The sequence below is a fragment of the Brugia malayi genome (genome assembly GCF_000002995.4).
Source record: "Brugia malayi strain FR3 genome assembly, contig: Bm_v4_ChrX_scaffold_001, whole genome shotgun sequence".
Taxonomy (NCBI): domain Eukaryota; kingdom Metazoa; phylum Nematoda; class Chromadorea; order Rhabditida; family Onchocercidae; genus Brugia; species Brugia malayi.
The window spans coordinates 10728769-10753009 of NW_025062479.1; the positions used below are offsets into that span (position 1 = coordinate 10728769).

Sequence of the window (24241 nt, forward strand, 5' to 3'; positions counted from 1 at the left end):
GCTGTTTTACCAACCTTCAAAACCTAGTGAACATTCACACAAGTATTGCGCTCCTTGATTTATACATGTCGCATGATTTCTACATGGTGATGAAGCGCAATGGTCGGTCATATGTTGACAAAGGAAACCATGAAATCCCGGTGCACACTGGCAGATGAATCCATCAATCTGTATGAAATTAAAAACTATTATTATTGCATAAAATCCAATTTGTATAATTTAAAATAAAATGAATTTTAATTTTGTAAAAAAGAATTCTAATAATAACAATAATAATAATTAGCAAATTAAAATATGTTATTATTGCCTGAAATATAATTTACCCAATTTAAATAAAAGTTAGATATCAAATAAATTGAATTTTAATTCCGGGAAAAAGAATATTAATAACTGTACAACTTAATAGCTAAATCAATCATAATAGTAATAAAAATAATAAAAGATTAAAACATTTTTCAATAATTCTAAAAAAAAAAACAATAATCAACAATAATCAAAAAAAATCTATCAAATTTTAATTTGATGAATTTCATTAACAGAACACTTGAACAATTATTCAAAAGATATTGATAAAATTTACAGATATGCTTTTCCTACTTTTTTAAAAAAATAAATAGAAATTTATCGAAACTAATATACTGCTATTATTATTATCAAAATTATTTTAAAAAAAAATTTGAAAGAAAAAGAAGAAAAAGAAAAAATCATAAAAATTTTTTCACCTGATCTTTACATGTAGCACCATTTAAGCATGGATGTGAAGCGCATTGATCAATTTTAATATCACAAATTTCACCTGTCCAACCCGGTTCACATATACAACGTTGTGTATGCAACATATCAACACATAAACCATTAATGCATGGATTTTGTGCACAAAGGTTAATTTTTTCATGGCATCGTTTACCGGTAAATCCAGGTGGACATTCACAACGAAAATCATTGACAAGATCGGTGCAAGTTGCATTCATTGCACATGGATTTTCTGCGCAATCATCTAAAATAATCAAGAAAGTGATAATGAACAAATTATTAATTAGAATTAGAAATATTTGTGAATTATTTAATTGTATGAATGAAATTTGTAAAATTATACGATTAAATATGCAATTAATCATAATTTTATATATACCATATACATATGGCATAATGATTAATTATTAATGTAATTTAATTAATTGAATATTAATTATGAAATAACTAATTAATTAAACTATTGAGAAAGGACAGAAAAAGCAAGAAAAAAGACCAACTAATATTGATTGAACATGTTGGTCCGGTCCATCCCGGTAAACATTTGCATTTAAATCGTCCCAATTGTAATGGTACACAATCAGCGCCATGTTTGCATGGATTATCCATAAAACATGGATCAACAATTTGTGAGCAATCCGGACCAGTAAATCCGGTTCTACAAACATTTAGTATAATATATAATATGCAAATTAGTTGTTATAAAAGAGTGCTTTTTGAAAAACATATTTAGTATTATGCCCAAAAAAATAAAATAAAGAAAGAAATAATAATGGTTTTTTAACCTGCAAATACACTTTGTTGTTCCTAATCCAGGTAAATCATGACATACACCTCCGTTTGGACAACTCATTCCGATACATTCATCAGGACCAAATTGGCATCTACTCCCCGTATAATCTTCAATCATATATATATTAAATAAACATTTACAAAACTAAATTTAAAATTAAATTTGTGCTACTTGAAGCTAATGTAACAATTTTACAAATTATAGTAAAAATAATGCAAATTTGATTGCAAATTTTTAAATTTAAAAAAAATAAAGCAAAAACAAAAAAAAAAATTAAAACAAACTTTGTGCACATATACAACGAAATGTACCAGCTGCTGTTTCACAAATTCCTTCATTAAAACATGGTTGTGTATTACATAATGGCATTTGTTCTTCACAATATTTACCGGTAAATCTAAAAATGTAAAAAATTATTAATTTAAAATCTAAAATAATTTAGAGATTTTAAATATTCAAACTTTTAAACAAAATATCAAATGCTGAGTGTGAAAAGAAAAAAAGGAATAAGAAAAAAATTATTGTCTCTAAAATTCGTGAATAAGTTATAAAATTTACAATAATTTATATTCTTAAGTTCATCAAAAGAAAAACAATCTTATTAATTAATGGTTAACTTAAATAATATAAATTTTTATACGATATACCATAATGACAAGAATTGCTGAAAATGTTCCAATAATTTTATAAATTTCAAACCATCCTAGACTATTCCGATAAATTTTAATTAATTAACATTTAAATTTACATAAAATTTACAATGATTTATATCAGAAATCTCATACAAAAAAAGAATGATTAATTTCAATGATGTAATAATACTTAATTATTTTTATATGATATAATAGTAATGATAAAAATTGCTAAAAAATATTCCTAACAACTTTATAAATTTTAATTCCTTCCTGCATACTTTTGATAAACTCTAATTAATTTGAATTTTAATTTACAAACCCAGGACGACAAAAGCAAAGTGCTTTATGATTATCTACCATACAGGTACCCTTATTTTCACATTTCACAGCTGAGCAATCAACTGGCATACAATCTGTTCCTTCAATTGTACCCACATCTCGTGTTATTGTATCATTGTGACATTCTATACATCTGTAATAAATTTTTAAGAAATCATCGTTTTTCTCTCTCTTTCTCTTTTTTTGCATAATTCATACAAAATTTGAAATTTCTATGATTGATTTTTTTGAATAAAATTAAATGAAATTTATTAAATTAATTTCTACTAAATTTATTTTTTATTAATTATTTCTAACTTATAAAATGTAGAGAAAAAAAACCAAAAAATTATAATGAATATTATTTTTAAAAAAATCTTTAAATAGAAATTAATTATAAAAATAAATTTAGCAATTGTATTATTTCTTTCATTTTTTCCTTGCTTTTTTTTTTTTTTTTTTAAATGCTTATCTTATATAAAATTTGATTAGAAAAAATTTGAGTAATATTTTTTTTTCTATTTTTTGGAAATTAAATAACCTTTGTTGTCCAAGTACAGGTTGATACCAATTAATAGGACATGGTGAGCATGGTTCTAAACCTGTCAACGAGAAATGTCCAGCTGGACAAGGAAGTTTACATTGTGATGGACCAGTAGAGCCTAATTTTGCTGTATATGAACCCTATAAATTTGTTACAACATTATTAGCTCTTTTGCTTTTACTTTTTTGGATTAATTCGGAAATGTTGATTTCTTTTTTCCATTTATAGAGTAATATTTGCTTGAAAAAAAATTTGCAAGAGTTAAAAATTGAAATTCAAAATTTAAATATTAAAACTATCATTTTTCATATATTTAATACAAAACCATTTTTTTTCACTCCTTAAAAATATATTTAAATAAATTGACTTTTCTTTTTAAAAATTTCAATTTATAATACTTGTGGACATTGTTCACATTGCTTATAACCACCAAATATTGGAGGACCAGCAAAAGTATGCCGTGGACATAACTGACATGGAATTAAACCGGTTTCACTATACATACCATTTCCACAGATAGCTATAAAGAATAAAAAAGTAAAAAATATCATTATTATTTCACTTTTTTCTTTTTACGTATTTAACATAATTTAAATTAAACATTTGAATATTTATTACCGTAGAAAAAAAAAAAAAAACATACGAAGACAGGCATTAAATGTTTGAGATCCAGGAAATTGTGTAAAAGTTTGTTCCGGACATGGTTTACAAGTTATTTGAGCTACTTCATCCTGATAACTTCCTGCTGGACATAATTCACAGGTATTATTAATATGAACTGTACCTTTTGGACATTGCACTGAAAAAAACGAAATATTTTATTTATTTATGCAAAATTAGATTTGCAATTTTAATTTCAAATCAGTTTTTTTTGAAATTTTAAATTTATAATAAATAATTGTTATCTATTACTCAAATACTAATTATCAAAAGAAAAACAATTATGAATATTTATCAATCACAAAAAAAAAGAAAAATTTTAGCATATGAAAAGTTATTTTTTCCTTCCTTCCTTCTATTTCTTTAAAATAACTTGTAATATGTGCTAACTTGAATATGAAATTGATAATTTATAAAATAAAAGGAAAATATAATAATTTTTATACTAAAATTTACAGCATTCAGGTAATGTTTCGGCATTGCCCTCACGTAATACTTCACCATCAGCACATCCAAAGCCTTGAACAACCACTGTTTTTGTTGCATTCATTGATGGACAACCAACTGATTGTGTTGCAATTGTTTCACCATTTACATAAAGAAGATTTTGAACAGGTACAGTAACACCTAAACGAATAAAAGTTAAAAATTTTTAGAAAAAACATTAACATAGATATGGTGATCAGTTGTTAACATTTAGATGAATAAAAATTAGAATCGAAATTAAAAAAGAATTAGCGAAATTTTTTTTGTAAAAAAGTTAACATAAAAGTGCTGATTAATTATTAAAATGAAAGTTCACTGGCAGTACTGAATAAATTATTAATATGAAAGTAAATAAAAAAAGAAGAAAGAGAAGAAACGACGGAACAAAAGAGGCAGAAATGTGATAAATAAAACTTTGTTATTAAATTTCAAATTTTCATTCATTTCTAAATAACAATTACAATATTCGAAAATTATTTTTAATCTTTTTTTTCTTTTTTTTTTTGTTTCAGTCTGAAATAAAAAAGCAAAAAAGAGCTGACTTAAATTTTTAGCACTAAAATTAAAATTCAAATATCGAATTTCTAAAGTTTTAACGGAATATTTTTGTTAAATCAAAAAAGTTAAATAACATTTTGAAGATTTAATAATTTACAATTAAGTTTTACAATTTTTTTAAAAAAAAAGAATATATAAAAATATATTTTATTTACCTGGTATTCGTAAATCAAAAATTGTTCGCAATGTTAAACCGCATAATTCATAGAAAACATTTTGTAAAACAGTTGGAAGTATTTGAATAGTATAATTAGCTGTGACACCGTTTACTGTATTAATAAATTTAACATCCAAGAAACGTACAAATACTTCAATAGATGATGAACAACGTTGTGATAAGGTTGCATCTAAGTTATTGAAAAATGTACCAACATATTCCGAATAACCCTAAAAAATTATTTTTCTTTAATGCTAAAAATTATTTCTAAACATTGAATAATCAAACTAAAATTGGATATTAATTTTAAACATTGAGAAATTTTAGGCTCTATCGGATAATTTTAAATCTTGAATAAGTTCAAAAGAAAAAAAAGGAAAAAAGTATGATAAATGAAAGACTAGAAAAGAAAAAAGAAAGAACTAAAAGAAAACATTTCAGAAAAATTTTTTAAATTAAAATTATAATAATAATAGAAAATAAGTCAATAACTTTAAACTGCTGATTTTTATTTCTAAAGATGCCACAAATGCCTAATAAAGTAATAAACTAATCACTGCAAATATGTGATAAGCTGATTACTGCAAATGTGTGATAAAACAGTAAACTATAGTTAAGTGATCACAGTGAACAAAATCCGATGCTCTATCTTTTTTCTTATTAACTAATATTTTTTTCCGTTATTTACTAAATAGCAGAAAAGTGTTACAAAAAAATTTGCTTATTTTTACTCATCATATTTTGATAAAAAATTTCTAACTTTAATTTTAAATTTAAGGAAAATTTTTTCAAAATTTTCATATTTAATTTGCTCTTGAAATAACATTTATAAATGAAAAAAAAAGAAAACGAAGAAAATTAAATTATTTTTTCATTACCTTTAAACAGTCATTGCCAACAGGTGTTAAAGTAGCATAATCAATACTGACAGTTAATTCATAACGAGCTGGTTCCAATGCAATTGGTACACAAGCAGGTATCACATTTGATGGTGACCAAATACCATTGGTACATGTAAATTGTCGTGTACCATTTTTACCATTAACAAATGTAAATTTTCTAGCACATTTAGCAGAGCAAATTGTCGTTGCACCTTTTATTTGACATTCTTTTTCAACATTTTCTTCACCAATTAATGACCATGATGAACATGGTTTTGCTATAATTTTAATTTTTTTTAAAAAAATTAGCAGATTTTACAAATGCAATATGATTAGAGAATTTGAATATTTTTATTTTGTTTTTAATTATCAATTACAAGATTATATCTTTAAAATTTTAACTTTTGCTCTCTAATTATTGAGTGAATATAAGTTTAGTAATACAAGATGTATTGTAATATAATTTAGTATATAATTCAATTAATTAATCATCACAGTAACATTTAGCTATAATCCAATTAAAAAAAAAAAACAAATAAACAAGCAAGAAATATTTAGTTGTGAGCATAATTATTTCCATAAATTTAAAAAAAAAAGAAAAGCGGAAAATTTTATTCAATCCTATCATAGCATATTTATATTTGGTTAACTTTTTTCCATTATAAATTTTTAAATGATAAGTGATAAACTACTGATAACTGAAAAAAAATAAAGTTCTAACGTTGAAGTGACACTTGAAATTTGCATTTATTTCGATTTGATGCACTATCAGTAGCAATAACTTCAACTGTAACATGTGAACTAAGAGTAAGTAAAGCCTCAGATGGCTCAAATGTTACATCCGTAATATTTGATGTATCCTGAATTACCATATGTACGGTACTTTCATTAAATCTAATCAATTTTTCAAATTCTCCATCATTAGCAGGAACAATATATGAATCAGGACATTTCATCACCGGTGGTTGTGTATCTAAAAAAAATAAGTAAATAAATATTTATTTATATCATATATTCAATATTTGTTTAATTTTTCCTAAATTTCAAATATTTCATTTGTAATGGTTGTGCATCTAAAAAAAAAAACGAAAGAAAAAACGGAGAAAATAAATATCTGTTTATATTATATATTCAATATTTTCTTTAACTTTTCCTAAATTTTTTTTCTTTTGGAAAATTTTTAAAATATAATCTTTTAAAAAAATAAAGAAAGCGAAAATTTTAATATTTGATTTAATTTTTCCTGAAAACAATTTTTTTTTTTTTTTTTTTGAAGATTTTGTTTAAAATATAATTTTTTTAAGAGATAAACAAAAATTTTTTACTAAAATAATTATTACCAGGTATTCGAAGTTGTACAGTACATTCAGCTGCATTACCAGCATCATCAAATGCTACGTAAATAATATCCATATCATTTGTTATCATTTTTGGTGGTTCAAAACCATCCGGTGTTACACGTATATATGCTACGGAACCGGAATTATCAGCTGCAGTTGGTATTTCATATGTAGCTGGTAAAAGTTGCCCATTATCATCTGTTAGAATATAAATTGGATTTGTTGGACAATTATGAAATGTTGGTGATTCACTATCGACACACTGTGGTACAGATGCATTCCAACCGACCTAAAATAAAGTATTAAAAGAAAATGATATAATAAATAATAAAAGTAATTTTAAAAAAGAAAAGAAAAAATTAATAAAATTATTTATGAAAGAATAATTTGGGATGCAAAAATTTTTAATTAATTAGTTAAGCAAAAAAAAAAATGATTCATATATTCAATTAATCAATTAACCTGTAAATGAGAAGGAATTTCATGAGCAATTGAAAGTGGTGCTAAACAACCTTGCATATCAAAACGAATACAAGGATTTTGTTCATATTCGGTGACACCAAGAAGAATGTAACGTGCACGTAATGGTGGATTTAATTCAAACTGATGCATTGCATTGTGATTTCCGGATGGTGTTTCAAATTCCTAGTTTTAAAATAACATCACCATTAAAAAAAAAAAAAAAGAAATTATTTAAAATATTACAATTTTTATCATATATTTTTTCTACAAGTAAATTTTTCTTTTTCTTTTTTCAAATTTCACCATAATATATTTTAAGATTTCAATAAAATCAAAATTTTCATATATTTTAGAAATTAAAAAAAATTTCAAAATTTTGTATTTTTTAAAAAAAAAGGAAAACAAAAACATAACATACAATTGGATATGTATCATAATTTTGACTATATTGAACTTTATAAAATAATTGCATTTTAGTAATATGACCACGTAAATGACCACTACCAGCAACACCAGCCATACGTAATGTTGTTAACGTGTAAATACGTTGTAAATCAACAGAAAGAAAAATAAATGCATCCTTAGAACCACACCAACCAGTTGATGATAATCGAGCCTATAAATAACATTTTAGTAAGATAAATTCGAAAAGTATTTTAAATTTTAGAGAAATCATTACGTATAACGTAAAACTGGAAACATTTTGTTGTTTTTTTTTTTTGTCACTATTTACCTTATGCGGTTCATAACCCCAGGTGGTCGAATCAGAATTATCAGCAAAAGCGCCGTCCGGTATAAAACCGGATGAAATTCCAACATCTTCCGCTAAGACACATGCTGTTCCAAGTGTGCAATTAATTGTATCAGATGGAAATGGCTTATAGCCAGCTCTATTACAGGTAAATTTTGCTTGTGCACCTTCTTCCACTGATTCTAATTGAATTTGTCCATCATCCGGAAAACCGGGATCAACACAAACTGGTCCTGCATATTAAAAATATATTATTTCATGCTATCTAGATGATTAATTAAAAGTTAAAAAAAATAAAAATTTCATTCTAACTAAGAATTTTCAATACAAATTTATTTTTAAAATAAGCTAACCTTCACATCTTAAATCACCAAGATCCCAATTACCATCTACATTACATCGAATAGTTCGATCATCATAACTTGATTTACCAATTAAACTATATGGTGGTCTACAACTGAATGTAAATGCTGATCCTACCTTAAAAAAATTTTTTTAAAAATTGTATTCTAGTAATTGAATAGTATAATTAATTAATTCTTTAAAGCATAAAATTACAAATAACAGTTTATTAATTAAATAATCAAGATTAAAAATTAAATAATGAATAAAAATTTAATTTATCATATTTTTAAGATAGTTTCCTTTTTTCTATTCTATTTTCCTTTCCCCTTTATTTTTCGAGAAAAAAAGTTTAATTGATATTAAAACATTAAATTAAAATAATCTCTAGCTTTGTATGAGTAGTCATCGCCTTCGTAAATTGCACCAGCAAGTGATGGTGGTGGTCCACAGTCTACCAATGGACAATCAATTTCTGGTCCTGATAACCAGTAATCACGACCATCTTCTTGTGGATCATAAATACATTGGCGAAATGACGATAATAATGAACTACTTGCTGTAATTTTCTTTTTTCTTTTTTTTTTTTTTCAATAAAAATATATGCTAATTAAAAGAAGAGAGAGAGAGAGGGAAAAAGAAAAAAAAAAAAAGATATTGTAAAAAATATATTAGTTGGTCGAATAATCTTAAGAATTATTATTAATCATTAAATAAATTTCAATTTCTTATCTTCATTCTTTCTACAAAAAAAAAGAGAAAAATATAATTATTTAAAATAAAATTATAACATTATTTTTTAAATTATATTTTCAAAAAATTTATAGAAACTAATTAAAGAACAATTTTCCACATTTCGTTACAACAAATTTTACTAATTTTTAGCAAAAAGAAAAAAAAAAAATAATTCAACAATATTAAATAGCTTACATATTAAAAAGTAAATTAAAAGGTAAAACATATGCAGATGAATTTATTCCCACCTGGCCTGTTTTGTTGACTACAAACAATTGATACATTACGTCCATATGCAATGGTACTGTTTTCAGGTGCAACAAATAAACCAATTGCAGAATTATTACGCACACCTTGACATGTTGCTGCTAAAATGATCTTAGTGAAAAAAATTTATAATTTATTAGATTCTTAAAAAAAATTTTTTTCATCTGAATCAAATTAAATTAACAAAAAATAATATTGCAAAATCAAATTATGTTATTAACAGTAATTATAATACATATATCGTAAAAAGAATTACATTAATTTTTTGTAACTTTTCCGTAAAATAATTTGCTTAGTTAAATAAAAAATTTCAATCAAATTATTTTAGGGTTTCAATTTCATTCTTTTGAAAAACAAAAGAAAAAAAGATTCCAATTTTTTGAATCGGAATTAAAATTTTAATGACTTACGAAGACAAAGTGGTGCTGTACCATTCCAACTACCATCTTGCATACATTTCAAATGGCTTGCACCCATCATCTATGAATTTTCATTCAATTAAAATGAAAAAAAAAAAAAATAAAAGTAATAATATAAATAATAATTTGTCATAATTATATTATATATGATAAATTAAAAAAAAGAATTGTATTATTTATATTAAAATAATTATGACAGATTAAATTATATCAAATTTTATGAAATGAATATTTTACTTGATATGCAAAATCACATTGAAATTGTATAATCATCGGATAATGGAATGTTTTCGCAGTTGAAAGAAGTAAACCATTTTTTGGCGATGATAAATTAGCACATAATCGTGGCACACATGTTTGATTATATCGAATAACATCTAATGCATTTAAACCTGTTTCACCATCCTAAATTTAAGAAAAATTAAAAAATTTTATAAATATTAAACAAAAAAAAGAGAAGAAAAAGAAAAAAACTTCTCAAAAATGATAAATACAAAATTTTAATTTCTATTTCTTTAAAATTATAAAAAAAAAAAATTAAATTAAACCTTTATATGAACACCACCCTGTCCATCTTCAGTAAGTAAATCAAAACCAATTTCACATGCACAGCGATATGATCCTTGTGAATTGATACATATTTGTTCACAATTACCGTTATTTTGTTCACATTCGTTCACATCTATAACGATTTTTTATTTTTTTAGTAAAATTTATGTAAAAAATTTCAACATTTATTGCAACTAAATTTTGATAAATTGTCAATTTTGCAGCAATTCGACTAAATTATTGGTTAAATGCTGATAATTTATCAATTTTTTATAATTAAATCATACTGCAACTATAATAATTTACCAATTCTTTATAACTGGATTAAATTATTGATTAAATGTTGATAATTTATCAATTTTCCATAATTAAATTAATTTATTGATTGAGCATTAATAATTTTACTAAAAACAAAAAAAGTATAAAGAAAAGAAAGAAAAAATTTTACCAAAACAATTAGTTTTATGGCAGCCAAGAATATCCAATTTCATACATGCATTATTGAAAAATTCTTCAATTGTAAGTTCTAATACGCGAACTTCTATTGCTTGCGGTAAAACGAGTAACTCACCACCAACAATCGCAACATTTCGTGTTATCAATTTCTAAATTTTAATTTTAAGTTACAAAAAAAAAAAAATCGTTATAATTTTAAAAAAACTGGAATAAAAATTAAGGTTTTATACATATATATATTCAGTATGAATTTTAACAGTAATGTTTATTTCTGTCAATAATAGGTCAATTTTTTCATAATCACCTAAAAAAAAAATTCATTACTAAATTTTCAAAAATAAAAAATACGATAAAAATTTTATTCCATTTCCAATATTTATTGTCTGTGATTAACTTACGGTTATATTAGCAGCAACAAATGGTATTAGTGGGACGCCAGTACGATTTGAATATTTTAAACTGATAACAATTGGATATGCACCATTTGTTGTTTTTTCAATACGTATTCGTTCGATAACTTTTGGTACAGCAAAAACAAATGTAATTTTTCGATTACTATCATTAGGATTTGCGCACCAGCCTATAAAAAAATTAAAAACAATCAATTAATTATCAATTTTGTTTAAAATGTTTGCAAAAAAGAAAAATTTATTCAAATTATATTGTAGCAGCTAATAGCTTAATATTATTAAAAAAATGTAATAATGAATTTTTTTTGCAAAAAAAAAAAAAAAAAAAAAAAAATGATTTTATTTTTTATTAAATTGGAAAGAAAACGTCATGAATTTTAGTTGTTTAATATTTAATATTATTTACTTTGCTTTTAATTTAAATCATTAGCTATTTAATATTATTAGCTTTGCTTTTTTTCTTTTAAAAAATCTTCTATACCATTTTTATTAGGTCAGTAATAATATTAGTAATAAGAAAAATATATAATGATGCAGAGATGAATGATTTAATGTTATTAAATTTCATTCTAAACTTAGCAAAATATGATTAGATTCATTTTTGTCAAAAAAATTTAATTTAAATTCTAGTTTTACATCAAATGTTTAACTTATTTCTGGAAAAAGAAAAATTTTTTAAATTTACCAGTTGTTGCATAATCTTCAGCACGAAAACCATCCATTTCGCTGCTTCCTTCAGCAGAAAGTGAATTAAGAACTGAAGCTGTATTACATGCTAAAATAATAATTATAATTTCGTACCAAAAGAAGAGATTTTAAAAAGCATTTATGATTATTTAAGTTGAAAAAGAAATCAAATATTTTAAGCTATATAATAGTGCAATTTACTAATTTTGCCATAATACAATTATAATTAATCAAATTGATATAAATAATTATTTGATCTTACATAATTGTGCTTGAAATCCGGAAAGACATTGACAATGATAACCACCCGGCATATTAATACATTTTGTACTCTGAATGCTACAAATAGCCGATCCTTCGGCACATTCATCAATATCCTGACATTCTGGTACATCACTAAGTGTTTGATTTGCAAGACATTTTAATGAATCAGCTCCAACAGTTCGAAATCCTGGTTGACATTCAACACGTGCCAAATCACCAAATTCAAATCGTTCACCCGTTACAACAACACCATTTGTTATTAATGGTACATTTGTACATGTTAATTCTAAAATGAGCAAAAAAAAAAAATTTTTTTTTATCATTTAATTAAATATGGAAAAATTTTGATTAATACAATCATAAAACCTGAAAAGTAAAATAAAAATTAAATAAATATTATTTATACCAAAATTAACGAAGTTTTTTCTTTTTTTCACTTTTGTTGGGAGAATTATGGAAGAAAGAAAGAGATTAATTAATTCAAAACAATTAAAAAATGTATACATAAAAGTTTAATTAAGCATTAAATTAAAAACATTATATAAGACGTGATAATTGTAATTAATTCAATCTATTTCTTCCATAATTTTATATTAAATAGATTTTTACATCAAATTTTTAAACATTTTTTTTTTGCTTAATCAGTTTCTCAAAACTATGAAATTTCAAATTTAATTTCTTTCATATCAAAAAAAAAAAAAAGAAGAGAAAAAAGCTCAAATGATAAGACAAACTTTTGCAATATGGTTGAGCAAATGACCATTCACCAGTGGAAAGACAGAGAAGTGTTGCAGCACCGATTCGTCGAAATCCAGCAGTACATTCAAATCGAAATACAGTACCGTAACCTGTACCATCACCAAATTCCAATATTCTTTCACCATTTAAAAATGGTGCCAATGCAGGACAAGTCATTGCTAGAAATTTAAACATTAAAAATTTAAATTAAGAAAAACGAAAAAATTGCAATTTATTATTTGTAATAAATAAAAGTCCTTCGTTTTACTAAAAAAATTTTTGAGTAAAAACAAATAAAATGAAAGTAAAAAATCTTTTATTTTTATAAAAAAAAAAATCAAAAATTATTTTAAAATTCAAAAAATAAAAAAATATTTAAAAATTAACATTTTCAAATAAAAGAAAAGACATCAAAAATAAAAAACAAAAAATATAACAAATAAAAATTTTAAAAATTGAAAATTATTTTGAGAAAACTATAACTACAAATTTTAGATTACTCCTTTTTTCCTTTTTGTTTTTTTTTTTTTAAATAAATTGTTTTTGAATATGCATTTTACCTTTACAAGATGGTGTTAATGTCCATCGTCCTTCATCGGTACAATAAATTTCACCTGAATCTTTACCGGTAGAAAAATCAAAACCATCATAACATGTATACTTTGCTGATCCACCATATGAAACATTTGTTGCTGATGATGCAAATCCATTAGCAATTTGTGGAACAGTCGAACAATAAACAGCTATAATTATATTTAAGTTTTTTTTGAGATAGATTTTAAATTTTAATTTTGGCAAATTTTTTTAAATAGCTTTTTCTTAAAATAATAGATAAATCTAGAAAACTTCTTAATAATTAAAAAAAAAAAAGAGAATTGAATCAAATAATTAGTGTATAAGGTACGTTGACAATCTGGAATATGATCTTCAGTCCATTTTCCACCTAACTGACAAGTTATATCAAACATTTGTCCACGTCCTGTACGAAATTCATAGCCACGTGGACATGATGCAGTTACTTTTGTGCCAAATGCTGATGCTTTTGTTGACAATGATACAAGTTTTGGTGTTTGTAATGGTGGACAATCTAGAAAATTTCAATATTTTTTTTTCAATTAATTAATTTTAGAAAAAAACAAACTTTTAATAAATTATATAAAAGTTTTTCTTTTTTAACAAAATATTAAATAAATAAAAAATTACTTGTAGAGAAAGTAATATTCCATCCAAGACCATTTCTAATTGAATTAGTAGTGAAAACAATTTGAACAATTCCGGTCTGTGCAAAAATACTTTTTGGTGGTCGTGAAATTGCCGAAAAACCATCACCTGGATGTAAAGCACGACCACCTTCAACCTCTTCAAACATCTACAAATATTTGATGAATTTCCTTTTTACAAGTATTTAACAAAAAAAGAAAATATGCAAATTTGAAATGTTTAAGTTATGAAATAACAAATTAATAATGCATAAATAAATTAAACTAAACCATTAAACGATCATCTTCCGCAACATCAAAACTATTAATAGCAAATGCTGTTGGCTGTTCCGAATTTCTATCCGGTAATTCTACAGTATAAATGCATCTCTGAGAATTTGGATATGATATTCGAGTGTAACCGGGTGATGTTATAATTCCTTTATCAAGACGAATACGATTTGAGCATCCTAATAATGCTTACCATCAATATTCAATAATTTTTTGATTATTATTTTTTAAATATAAACTTAAATAAAACGAAAAGAAAAAGCTAAGAAAAATTTTAATAAAAATGAAAACGTACCACGCTTATATGTTATACTAAATCCTCGTCCATTTCGGGCAAAGTTTGAATAAAAATAAATGTACAATTGTGATTGAGTTGAAATAATTAATTGTGGATTTGAAAATGTTCCAGTCAAACGTGCTAATATTGGTGCTAACGGTGTACCACCATCGTAAATTTGCAAGAAATCATTAGCTCTTTCTAAATCAAGTTCTTCAATCTAAAAAAAAAAAAAAGAAAAAAGAAAATATATCATCATCTATTGATTAATTAAAAGCTTCAAAGATTTTCAAAATATTTCTTTTTTGACCCTAATAGCATTTTAACACGTTTTTTTCCTGTTAATATAAGTTGCTTAATAAGCTTACCTTTTTTATAAATATCATTTATCCACAATTATTCAATTTTAATAAAATCATCATAAAAAATGTTAAAAATTATGATTAATTACTTCTGTTATTAGCCTTTTCTTATATTTGATAACATTTATTAAATTATCATCAAAAATTTCTTAAAAATTATGCTTAAATAAGTTAAAAATTAGCACTAATGAAAACAAACATCAAGTGAAATAAGCTGTCCTGGATCAGCATCAATTTTCCACACGCATTCAACACCACTGGGATAATTTTTTGGATAATCTGGGCTAGTAAATATTTGCCCATATGGTTGAGCCTTCAAAATACCACCACATGATATGCTTGCTAAAAATTTCACAGACCTTTCTTCTCTTTCTTCTTTTTTTTTTAAATATGCAAATAATATGTCATAATTAATTAAATAATCAAAAAAAAATTTTTTAATTTAATAATAAATAATATCTTACTAGCTCGCCAATTTGCTTCAAATCCACGTGCTTGAATTTGTGTATCACTGCTAAATCTTACGACCATTACATTGGTACTTGAAATTAATGTTTCAGGCTTTTTTGATCCAGAAAGTATAGCCATAACAACGGATGAATTTTCCGCTGGACCACCATCCAAAATTGTAACAAAATCTTCATATTCTTCCGTTTCAAATGCATCAAATGTTATCTGTGTAATAATTTGATTCATAAAAATTTTCTATTATTTTTTTCTGTTAATTTTTATACTCTTCAATTCAAATTTTATAAATTTCATTATTATTGGGGAAAAGCAAAATTCGCCTAGCATAAATTATTTTCAATTATATTTATAATTGTTTTTAAAACAATTTTAATTTTCAAATTAAATTGATAAATCTTTTATCCCCTTTTCTCTTTCTTTCCTTCTTTATTTTCTAATTTTTTTTTTTTCATTTCGACCTTTAAACAAAATGTTCTGGAATTTGATAAAATCTAACATGAATGCTTTATTTATTTTCTCCTCATGTATAAATGGTAGAAAAAAAAAAAAAAAATAAATTGAGTGAAAAGATGAGGCGTTTCTTTTTTTCTTTTTTAATATCTTAAATTATTTTACATTTTATGGGAAATTTATTTTCAAATACAACAAAACTCTTTATGTGGTTACATTCATATAATCAATTTTACATTTTTTATATCAAAAGAAATTTTTTTTCGTTTGTTGTACTATTATTAATTACAAAGCATATAAAAATGTATAGTGAAATGAATTAGTAATAACTATAATATTTCATTATAAGAAAAAAATAATTATTTTTTATTTATTAAATTTTGTTTCAAAAAAAGTTATTTTATTAAAAGAAAAAGAAAAGGATAAATTCAAGAGAATTATTCATATCGAATTTATTAATAACATACATAAATTCGTGAATTGATTGGTCCTTCAACAACCCAACGACAATTCGCATTGGCATTATATGGCGATGGAAAATTTGGTGATTGTATTTTACCTGATTCACCTTTTTCATATTTCAAACATGTGATCACTTTTGGTGATGCTATAATATAAAAAATTTGCTACATTTTATCGTGATTTATTATTAATAAATATGAAAATCCAATTTTTCTTCATTTGTTGATGAATTTCAAGTAATTTTAAATTTTTAGTAAATGATATATTAAAAAGATATATATATATATATATAAAACAGGAAAAGAATAAAAGGAAAAAAAGTTTCATACTTTTAAATATTCATTAATGAATTATAATAGGTCGATTCTAATTTATACAAGTAATCGGATTTTAATAAAATTAAATAGAATAAATTGATCAAAGTTTGATATTTTTAAATATTTATTAATGAATTACATTAAATAGATTTATAATAAAACAATGTAAAAAAATGATTTTGAATATTAATGAATAATTATTAGCGAATAGTAAGTGAATACTAATGATTAATATTAAATAAATTAATAAATAATATTGAAGAGAATAAATTGAATTTTTGAATAATATCAAATAAAATTTTTACATAACATTTATAACAGCTAATACATAAAATTTATATATAGAATATTTAGCATAATATAGCAAAGAAAAGAGAAACCAAGAAAAAAAAAATTAAAAGAAAAGAAAAAAACGAAAAACTCCATTTAAAAATTCAAGGTTGCTTAAACTAAAGATTTTTGATTAATTTGACTATTTTAAACTGCATGTGAAACAGGTAATAGTGAATAAAATCTTTACCTGGACAATTGAATTCATCACTGTAATCACCGCAATCATTAATACCATCACAATGAGCTGAATGTGGTACACATTTGCCATTTTGACAAAAAAATGAACCTGAAACAAAAAATAAATAAATAAATTTGATTAATAGTAATTACTATTTTTTGTTTTTCTCTTTTGTGAATTTTTTACAAAATTATTTTGCTTAAACTAAATAAAGAAGGCCTTATTAATTGAAATTTTTAACAATTTAATAAAATTCAAACAAATATGCTAATCAAATTAATTATTGCGTTTTCAAATCATTTCAATAATTGTTAACACATATTTTTTTAATATTGAACATAATGTTAGTTTATTAGTTAGTTTTACGAGAAAATTTTGTATTTCTAAGTAGATATGCAATATCAGTAAATGTATTGAAACTGATAAATGTTATTAATGTCATTTTTGTCTTCTCTCTTTCTTAATGTTTTTTCCTTAGCCCAATACTATTAAAGTCTTTTATCTCTTAAAAAATTTGCCGCAAAAAAATCAGTTGAATATTATAGCCTTAAAAAAAGAGAAATTTAAATAAAATTTTTAATCTGTCAGAATTTTAAAAATTCCCATCCACCATATGTATAAAATAAATTTTTAAAATTATCTTTTTTTAAAAAATTTTTTTATTACAATAAATAAAAATTAAAAAAAAAAAAAAAAAAAAAAAAAAACTAACCAAATTTTAAGAGAAAAAATAATGCAATTATAATTATACATAAATATTCTCATTGTTTTTTTATTTTTAATAATCTATTTCTGAAGATATAATACAGATAAACAGGTATTACGAAATTTCTTCTTTTTTTCTTTTTTTATTTAAAAAAAATATTATTTCAAAGAAAAAAAATTATAGTAACATCAAACAGAAATTGTGAAAATTTCTTTTTTTCCTTTCTATAAAAATGTTAATTAATTTTTGTAATAAGAGTGATGACGATGAAATTTTCGTTTGCTTACTGCATTTCATTTTATTATTTTAATCGGTGATTGGTACAACGAATTGATCGATGCCAAGGTCGTTTAAGTACCCCGCTATCTTTTCACATCTTATCTCATCTTTTATTTTATTTCTATTTAACAAAATTTACAACTATTCATTCATATGTACTATTACTACTAATGATATTCTTTTAAATATTTATTATTCACTAATATTTTGTCATTAATATTATTTATATTTAACTTACCTTTTATACATGCAGGTAATACGCATATAAATGGTAATAGTGTATTGCACATTTCTAAACTCCAACGTAGTTCGTTAGTTGTTGTGATCGACACCTATAAATTTACATATATATGTTACGATCACTATCATATCATATTATTATCAAAATTTAAACAAAATAAAATTTTCATCATATTTTAACACTTATTTCTTTTATCATTTAATAAAATAAGTGATTAAAATCGTTATCGATCATTAATATATTTTAACAAAAAACAATAAACAATAAGTAATAAACACTATATTTTTATTTCTTAATTATATAAAAAAAGATATCATTTTAAGTGATAATGTGATAAAATTTTCTTTTTTTTTTAACACCATCTAATTTTATCATTTCTATCATTTCGCTTCATTTTACTTCTCTTTCCTTTCTTTTCACTTTGTTTCGTTTTTTTTTTTTTTTTTTAAGACTTCAATTTATTCAAAATTTATATGACTCAAATTTTGCAAAAAAAAAAAAAAAAAAAAAAAAAAAAAAAGAAAAGGAATAAAACATAAATTTAAATACTAGATCGACTAATTAAAATTTAAATTTATCAATGTGTGACATTTTTTTACATTATTATAAAATAATTTTTTTTTAGTTTAATAAAATTATACGAATACTTTTGCACAAGTCCCAGTTCTGTAATCCGGTTGTCCATCATTCCAAAAACCAACATAACGTGATATTACGGTACCATCAGACCATAAAAAAAATGCATTTTCATCTTCCGTTTGTTGTGCAACAACACCTTTAACAAAATGATTTTAATTAAATTTTTAATTATCAATTATTTCTTGAAGAAGTGTTAATTTTGCATACCAATCCAAAATTCGTTACGATTTATTGGAAGATTTTTTTGTTGCCGATTGACTAAACGATGTAAAAAGCTATTTTCGCCGAATGATTCGATGCGAGCAAGTTGACTTCCATACCTAATTATGTAATAAAATAATGAAAATATTTCTGACAAAAAATGCAACATCATATCTTATTAGCATAATATTATTTGAAATTTTGGAAATAAAATAAATCATAGAAATTAAACAAATCTGCAAAAATTGATTAGTTTTTTTTTTTGAAGCAAAAATATGTAATTATTCAAAAATAGGGAAATTATTAAAGAAAAATTAAATTTTCTTATTAAAACTAAATTGAAAAAAAATTCATGTCTAATATTTATCAAAAGTTTTGATATAATTTTTTGTTTAGGAACTTTTAAATTTTTTGACTAAAAAACAAGAATGTTGAATTGTGGTAACAATATATGATACAATTATCAATTAATATAACAATTATGCATTTTTCATTGAAAATGTATCCGTCAAAATTATGATTAATTAAAAAATTTAGAAACTGAGTGGAAAAAGCAAAAGCAAGGTTTTTAGAGTTAATTTCGCAGAATTCTCGTGTCAATAATGATAACTGTAATAATAATAGGTAATAATAATAATGATAATGATAATTATAATAATGGTAGTAGTAACAATAATATATAACAATAATAATAATAACATTAAGGCAATAGTATGAAGAATAATATTAAAAATTTTCAAGTAATCTAAAGAAGGTATTAATTAGTCGAATAATTAATTAATACATTTAATTTTACCTAGAACAAAATAATAATGCTTGTGGCCATGATCGTTCAATCGTATACACCCGAAAGCATTTTGATCTGCACTTTTCCCATCCTTGTGCACATTCTAAACCAATATCTGATACTGTATATTTTGCATCAGTCACATTTTTCAAACCATTTTCCTGAAAATTTTTAAACAAAATTCCAAATTAACAACACAGTTTTATAATTTATTTATATTAATGCAAAAGAAAGGTGAAAGAAGAGATGATTTTTTTTCCATTTAATTTTTTAAAATTCTAACTTGTTGAGTAGTAATAGTAATAGTAGCAGTAGTAGTAGTTATTGTTGTTGTAGTAGTACTGATAATTGTAGCACTAATTATCGATGATATTGAAACAGCAGTATCAGTAATGGTAGTAGTATTATTATCCGTAAAAATTGTTGCAGTTACAACATTTTGTTGTAGTAATAATAGCAATATTAATGATAATGATAATCGTAATCGTTGTTTTTGTGGTGTTACGAACAAATGATATTGTTGGAAAATTATCATGGTTGATAATAATGATGATAATAGATGGTTGAAGCGTACTCGTGCACATACACCACCCAATGCAATAAATAATGGGGCGTCAATGTCGCTAGGCGCTCTATCCGTTGAGTTGTTCAGGCTGTCTTACGGATTTTGCAATCAGGGCAAGAAGAAGATGAGAGAAATAGTCCAGTTGACCTCATTAATTTGACCTTCCATTTGCTTCATTTCAACCTTCAAATTAAATGAGAGAATGTTCCATCTTGTCTTCCATTAAAATTCTCACAACAGTCATTACCAGAGATAGGTATAAATATATCAATTTATCCTAATTCATCATCATCTTTTCTTACCATCTTTTCCTCTCTTCTTATCTTTTTTTATCTTTTATATCATTTTCTTTTCATTTCCATCTATTTCAAATATTAAAATTACAAGCTAATACTTTCACTTTATCATCACACATACATAAAATTTTCATTCTCATCATCCCATTAGTTAGTTGATCAGTTATATATCATTCAATAAAATGGTTGATTACCTTACAATAATGATATATATACGAATGGTAAATACTGCATATCAAATGGCCCTATCACTGTCACATTTTGATATTCTTTTTCAATTGTTAATTTAGTTTCTATACGTTTATTAACTAATTACTTCTGTGCCATTCATTCTTTCTAACAAAAAGAAGAAAATTTTCATCTTTTTTATTTTGATTTTTTAATTACTGCAACAAATCATTTCAATAATAATAATTATTATTATTATTATATATTTTAAATGATAACGATTGCTATCATTTTCTATCAAATTTAAGGATCGAGTACGGATTTTGCTGAAATACGTATCTTAAAACCGTTATGAATTTTTTCTTCTATTTTTTTTTCCTTTTTTTGAAAGTGTCACATTAATTTTATTATTTTGCATACTCATGAAAAAAATTCAAATTTAAATTGACAATATTCGAACAAAATTCAAGTTTTTGAACAATCTTTATGTTATATTTTTAAATTACATGAACCTTTTTTTGAGTTTACATCTCATTTTTTTTTTTCACTTTTCTTCTGCCTATCAGTCTTCTACAAATTTCTCTTTTTGTATCTTAAAACACTTATCTCATTTGTTTCCTGAATAATTTTCGGAAAAACTCAAAATTAATATTATTATCATAGCATATGTTAAACATTCCAAAAGACTTAACAGATGTAATGGAATATTTAAATTGGATTTTCTGTGTGAATTAATTATTTTGAATTAATTAGTTAAATAACTGAATTATCCAAATACAAAGTAGTTCCCAGTTCCTACTGCAGTTATTACAGTTTTCTTCTGAGGTTTTTCTACTTTCCTGCAGCATTTTAAAAGATAATATACTAGCAAAATGAGTGGAAAAAAGAGACATTAAAGGTGAATCTAAGTGAAAACAATAAAACATTTTGTTTGTGATAACTTTTACCAAATAATTCAAATATTGATTAATCACTTTTTGTTTTCTTTTTCTTTTTTGCTCCTAAAAGAATTTATAATATGGCGATAAACTGTCACATATTTGTGAAATATAGTAAAGATGGAGAAATTGAATTAAACAGACTATTAAATGAAAGCAAAACAAGTAAACTGACATTAGCATTTTTATTCAAATATTATTTTTCTAACTGAAATGAAAAAAAAAAAAAAGAAAAATATTGATAAATTAATAAAGAAAGTATCAGTAATGGAAATTGAAAATTGCTGTAAACTGATATGAAATGAAAACTAATATCAGCGAAACTGATGTCCATGATGAATACAGTGAAACCAGTTAAATAACTTTTGCCGATATCTTTCATTAATAATAATAATAAACAGTAACATCCAGCAAACATGATTTTCTGATTTAATATAAATTACTTTACTATGCCTTTTTGCATTCCAATGAATTAATTCAATGATATTCAAATGGGAAAAAGAAAGATTTTAAAAACAATACACGCAATTACATCCGTTCATGCATGCACACACATAAACACATACTGTATATATACATACATCACATTGATAAGTATGTTTGCATAGGTGTGGGTGTGTGGGCGTTTGTTTGTGTATTGCTCGCCTAATTAAATGACCTCTTCCATTGGTAAAACACTCTCATCTTTCTACAATAATTTAATATATTTTTTTTTTGATTGTGAGAATATTAAAGATTTTAAAGAATTTTTAAATTTGCCAAACAATTTCAAGGAAAAAGAGAGGAATAAATAATAAATTTGATTTATCATTTAAATCTTATTTATAAAAATACATATATAGGCGAAACAAATGAAATAACTAATTGTAAGGAAGACTTAGGAAATTTTCTAAATACGTTTTTTTTTTCTCCCCCTTTCTCTCTTCTCCTGTTTCTGTCTCTTTCCCTCTTTCTAAAAATAGAGGACAGAATTACAGTGTTTACTAGCGCAATAATTTCGCAGCAGATGATAAATTCATCGATGGCTAGAAAAATTTTTTCAAAAAAAAAAAATTAATTTGGCATATTTTACATGCAAGTTTTAATACTTAAAATGTGATCGCAAAAAAAAAAAAAAAAGACGGGAGAAAGAAGGGAATTAAGAAAGTTATCCAAACATTTAACTTTTACGAATAAATTATAAGCATGTAGAATATTAGTATTTAGCTACATTTGAATTTCTATTGATCGATTAAACAGTTTATAAAGCAATATTGACTGGCCCTTAATGCGATGATTACTCTGAAAAATAGGTAAAAATCTATGGCTAAAGTCCATTCAGCAGCTCTTGACGATGGGTAATTATTGGATAGAGATGAGAAAAATGAAGAAAGTACTATAATAAAGTAGCGAAATTATTAATATGAATGATACAACTTTTCGCCGATCTTAAATATTCTTTGAGAATCAAAAATTTAGTCAAATATATCAGATTAGTCAATATTCAAGAAAGAAAACGATTATATTGTAAGTAAATATGATTTAGGTATAGAAATAGTATTAGCTCCGTTTACTTTTGCAGCAAACCTGTCCACTTCATTGGTTAGCAAATAGTATGATTGGATGACTAGTGACCACGAAGAGAAATTGCACACTAATAAAATAGTAAACCATTTAAGTTTACCAGTCATTCATGCTAATTTGCCTTTGTTAATAATCTTCATTTTACATTTTTAACTAGTTATTTATTGTTTACCAAGTCATTATTATAACGAAAAAGAAGTTATTAAATAATTAAATTAGAATGAATGAACCAATGTAAAATATAAAAATTTTTTTAAATTTATTTAAATATCTTGTTTGGTTGATTATAATTAGATTATTTCAAGAAATATTAAAA

At 23.8% G+C, this 24241-nt stretch overlaps 1 protein-coding gene across 1 annotated transcript in view; it reads right to left on the bottom strand.

The window, feature by feature from the left end:
- Bma-clec-78 (GCC2 and GCC3 family protein) overlaps positions 1–20930 on the bottom strand; it is a gene marked incomplete at both ends in the record, with an annotated part of 30718 nt that extends 9788 nt beyond the window's left edge. Inside the window, 42 exons of the mRNA XM_043074409.1 lie at positions 15–168; positions 723–997; positions 1254–1411; positions 1539–1653; positions 1831–1943; positions 2501–2653; positions 3041–3183; positions 3442–3563; positions 3687–3842; positions 4160–4330; positions 4903–5134; positions 5783–6063; positions 6507–6758; positions 7126–7414; positions 7588–7770; positions 8006–8203; positions 8321–8571; positions 8692–8818; positions 9073–9239; positions 9664–9783; positions 10093–10162; positions 10339–10506; positions 10650–10783; positions 11099–11255; positions 11505–11686; positions 12202–12291; positions 12466–12753; positions 13202–13384; positions 13766–13948; positions 14110–14292; positions 14409–14574; positions 14696–14874; positions 14991–15192; positions 15534–15676; positions 15799–16009; positions 16720–16859; positions 17552–17650; positions 18766–18859; positions 19416–19543; positions 19615–19727; positions 20405–20556; positions 20679–20930. Coding sequence (XP_042930343.1) covers positions 15–168; positions 723–997; positions 1254–1411; positions 1539–1653; positions 1831–1943; positions 2501–2653; positions 3041–3183; positions 3442–3563; positions 3687–3842; positions 4160–4330; positions 4903–5134; positions 5783–6063; positions 6507–6758; positions 7126–7414; positions 7588–7770; positions 8006–8203; positions 8321–8571; positions 8692–8818; positions 9073–9239; positions 9664–9783; positions 10093–10162; positions 10339–10506; positions 10650–10783; positions 11099–11255; positions 11505–11686; positions 12202–12291; positions 12466–12753; positions 13202–13384; positions 13766–13948; positions 14110–14292; positions 14409–14574; positions 14696–14874; positions 14991–15192; positions 15534–15676; positions 15799–16009; positions 16720–16859; positions 17552–17650; positions 18766–18859; positions 19416–19543; positions 19615–19727; positions 20405–20556; positions 20679–20930 — 7177 coding nt within the window. The remainder of the gene's footprint in view (positions 1–14; positions 169–722; positions 998–1253; positions 1412–1538; positions 1654–1830; positions 1944–2500; positions 2654–3040; positions 3184–3441; positions 3564–3686; positions 3843–4159; positions 4331–4902; positions 5135–5782; positions 6064–6506; positions 6759–7125; positions 7415–7587; positions 7771–8005; positions 8204–8320; positions 8572–8691; positions 8819–9072; positions 9240–9663; positions 9784–10092; positions 10163–10338; positions 10507–10649; positions 10784–11098; positions 11256–11504; positions 11687–12201; positions 12292–12465; positions 12754–13201; positions 13385–13765; positions 13949–14109; positions 14293–14408; positions 14575–14695; positions 14875–14990; positions 15193–15533; positions 15677–15798; positions 16010–16719; positions 16860–17551; positions 17651–18765; positions 18860–19415; positions 19544–19614; positions 19728–20404; positions 20557–20678) is intronic.
- Between the last annotated feature and the right edge of the window lie 3311 nt (positions 20931–24241).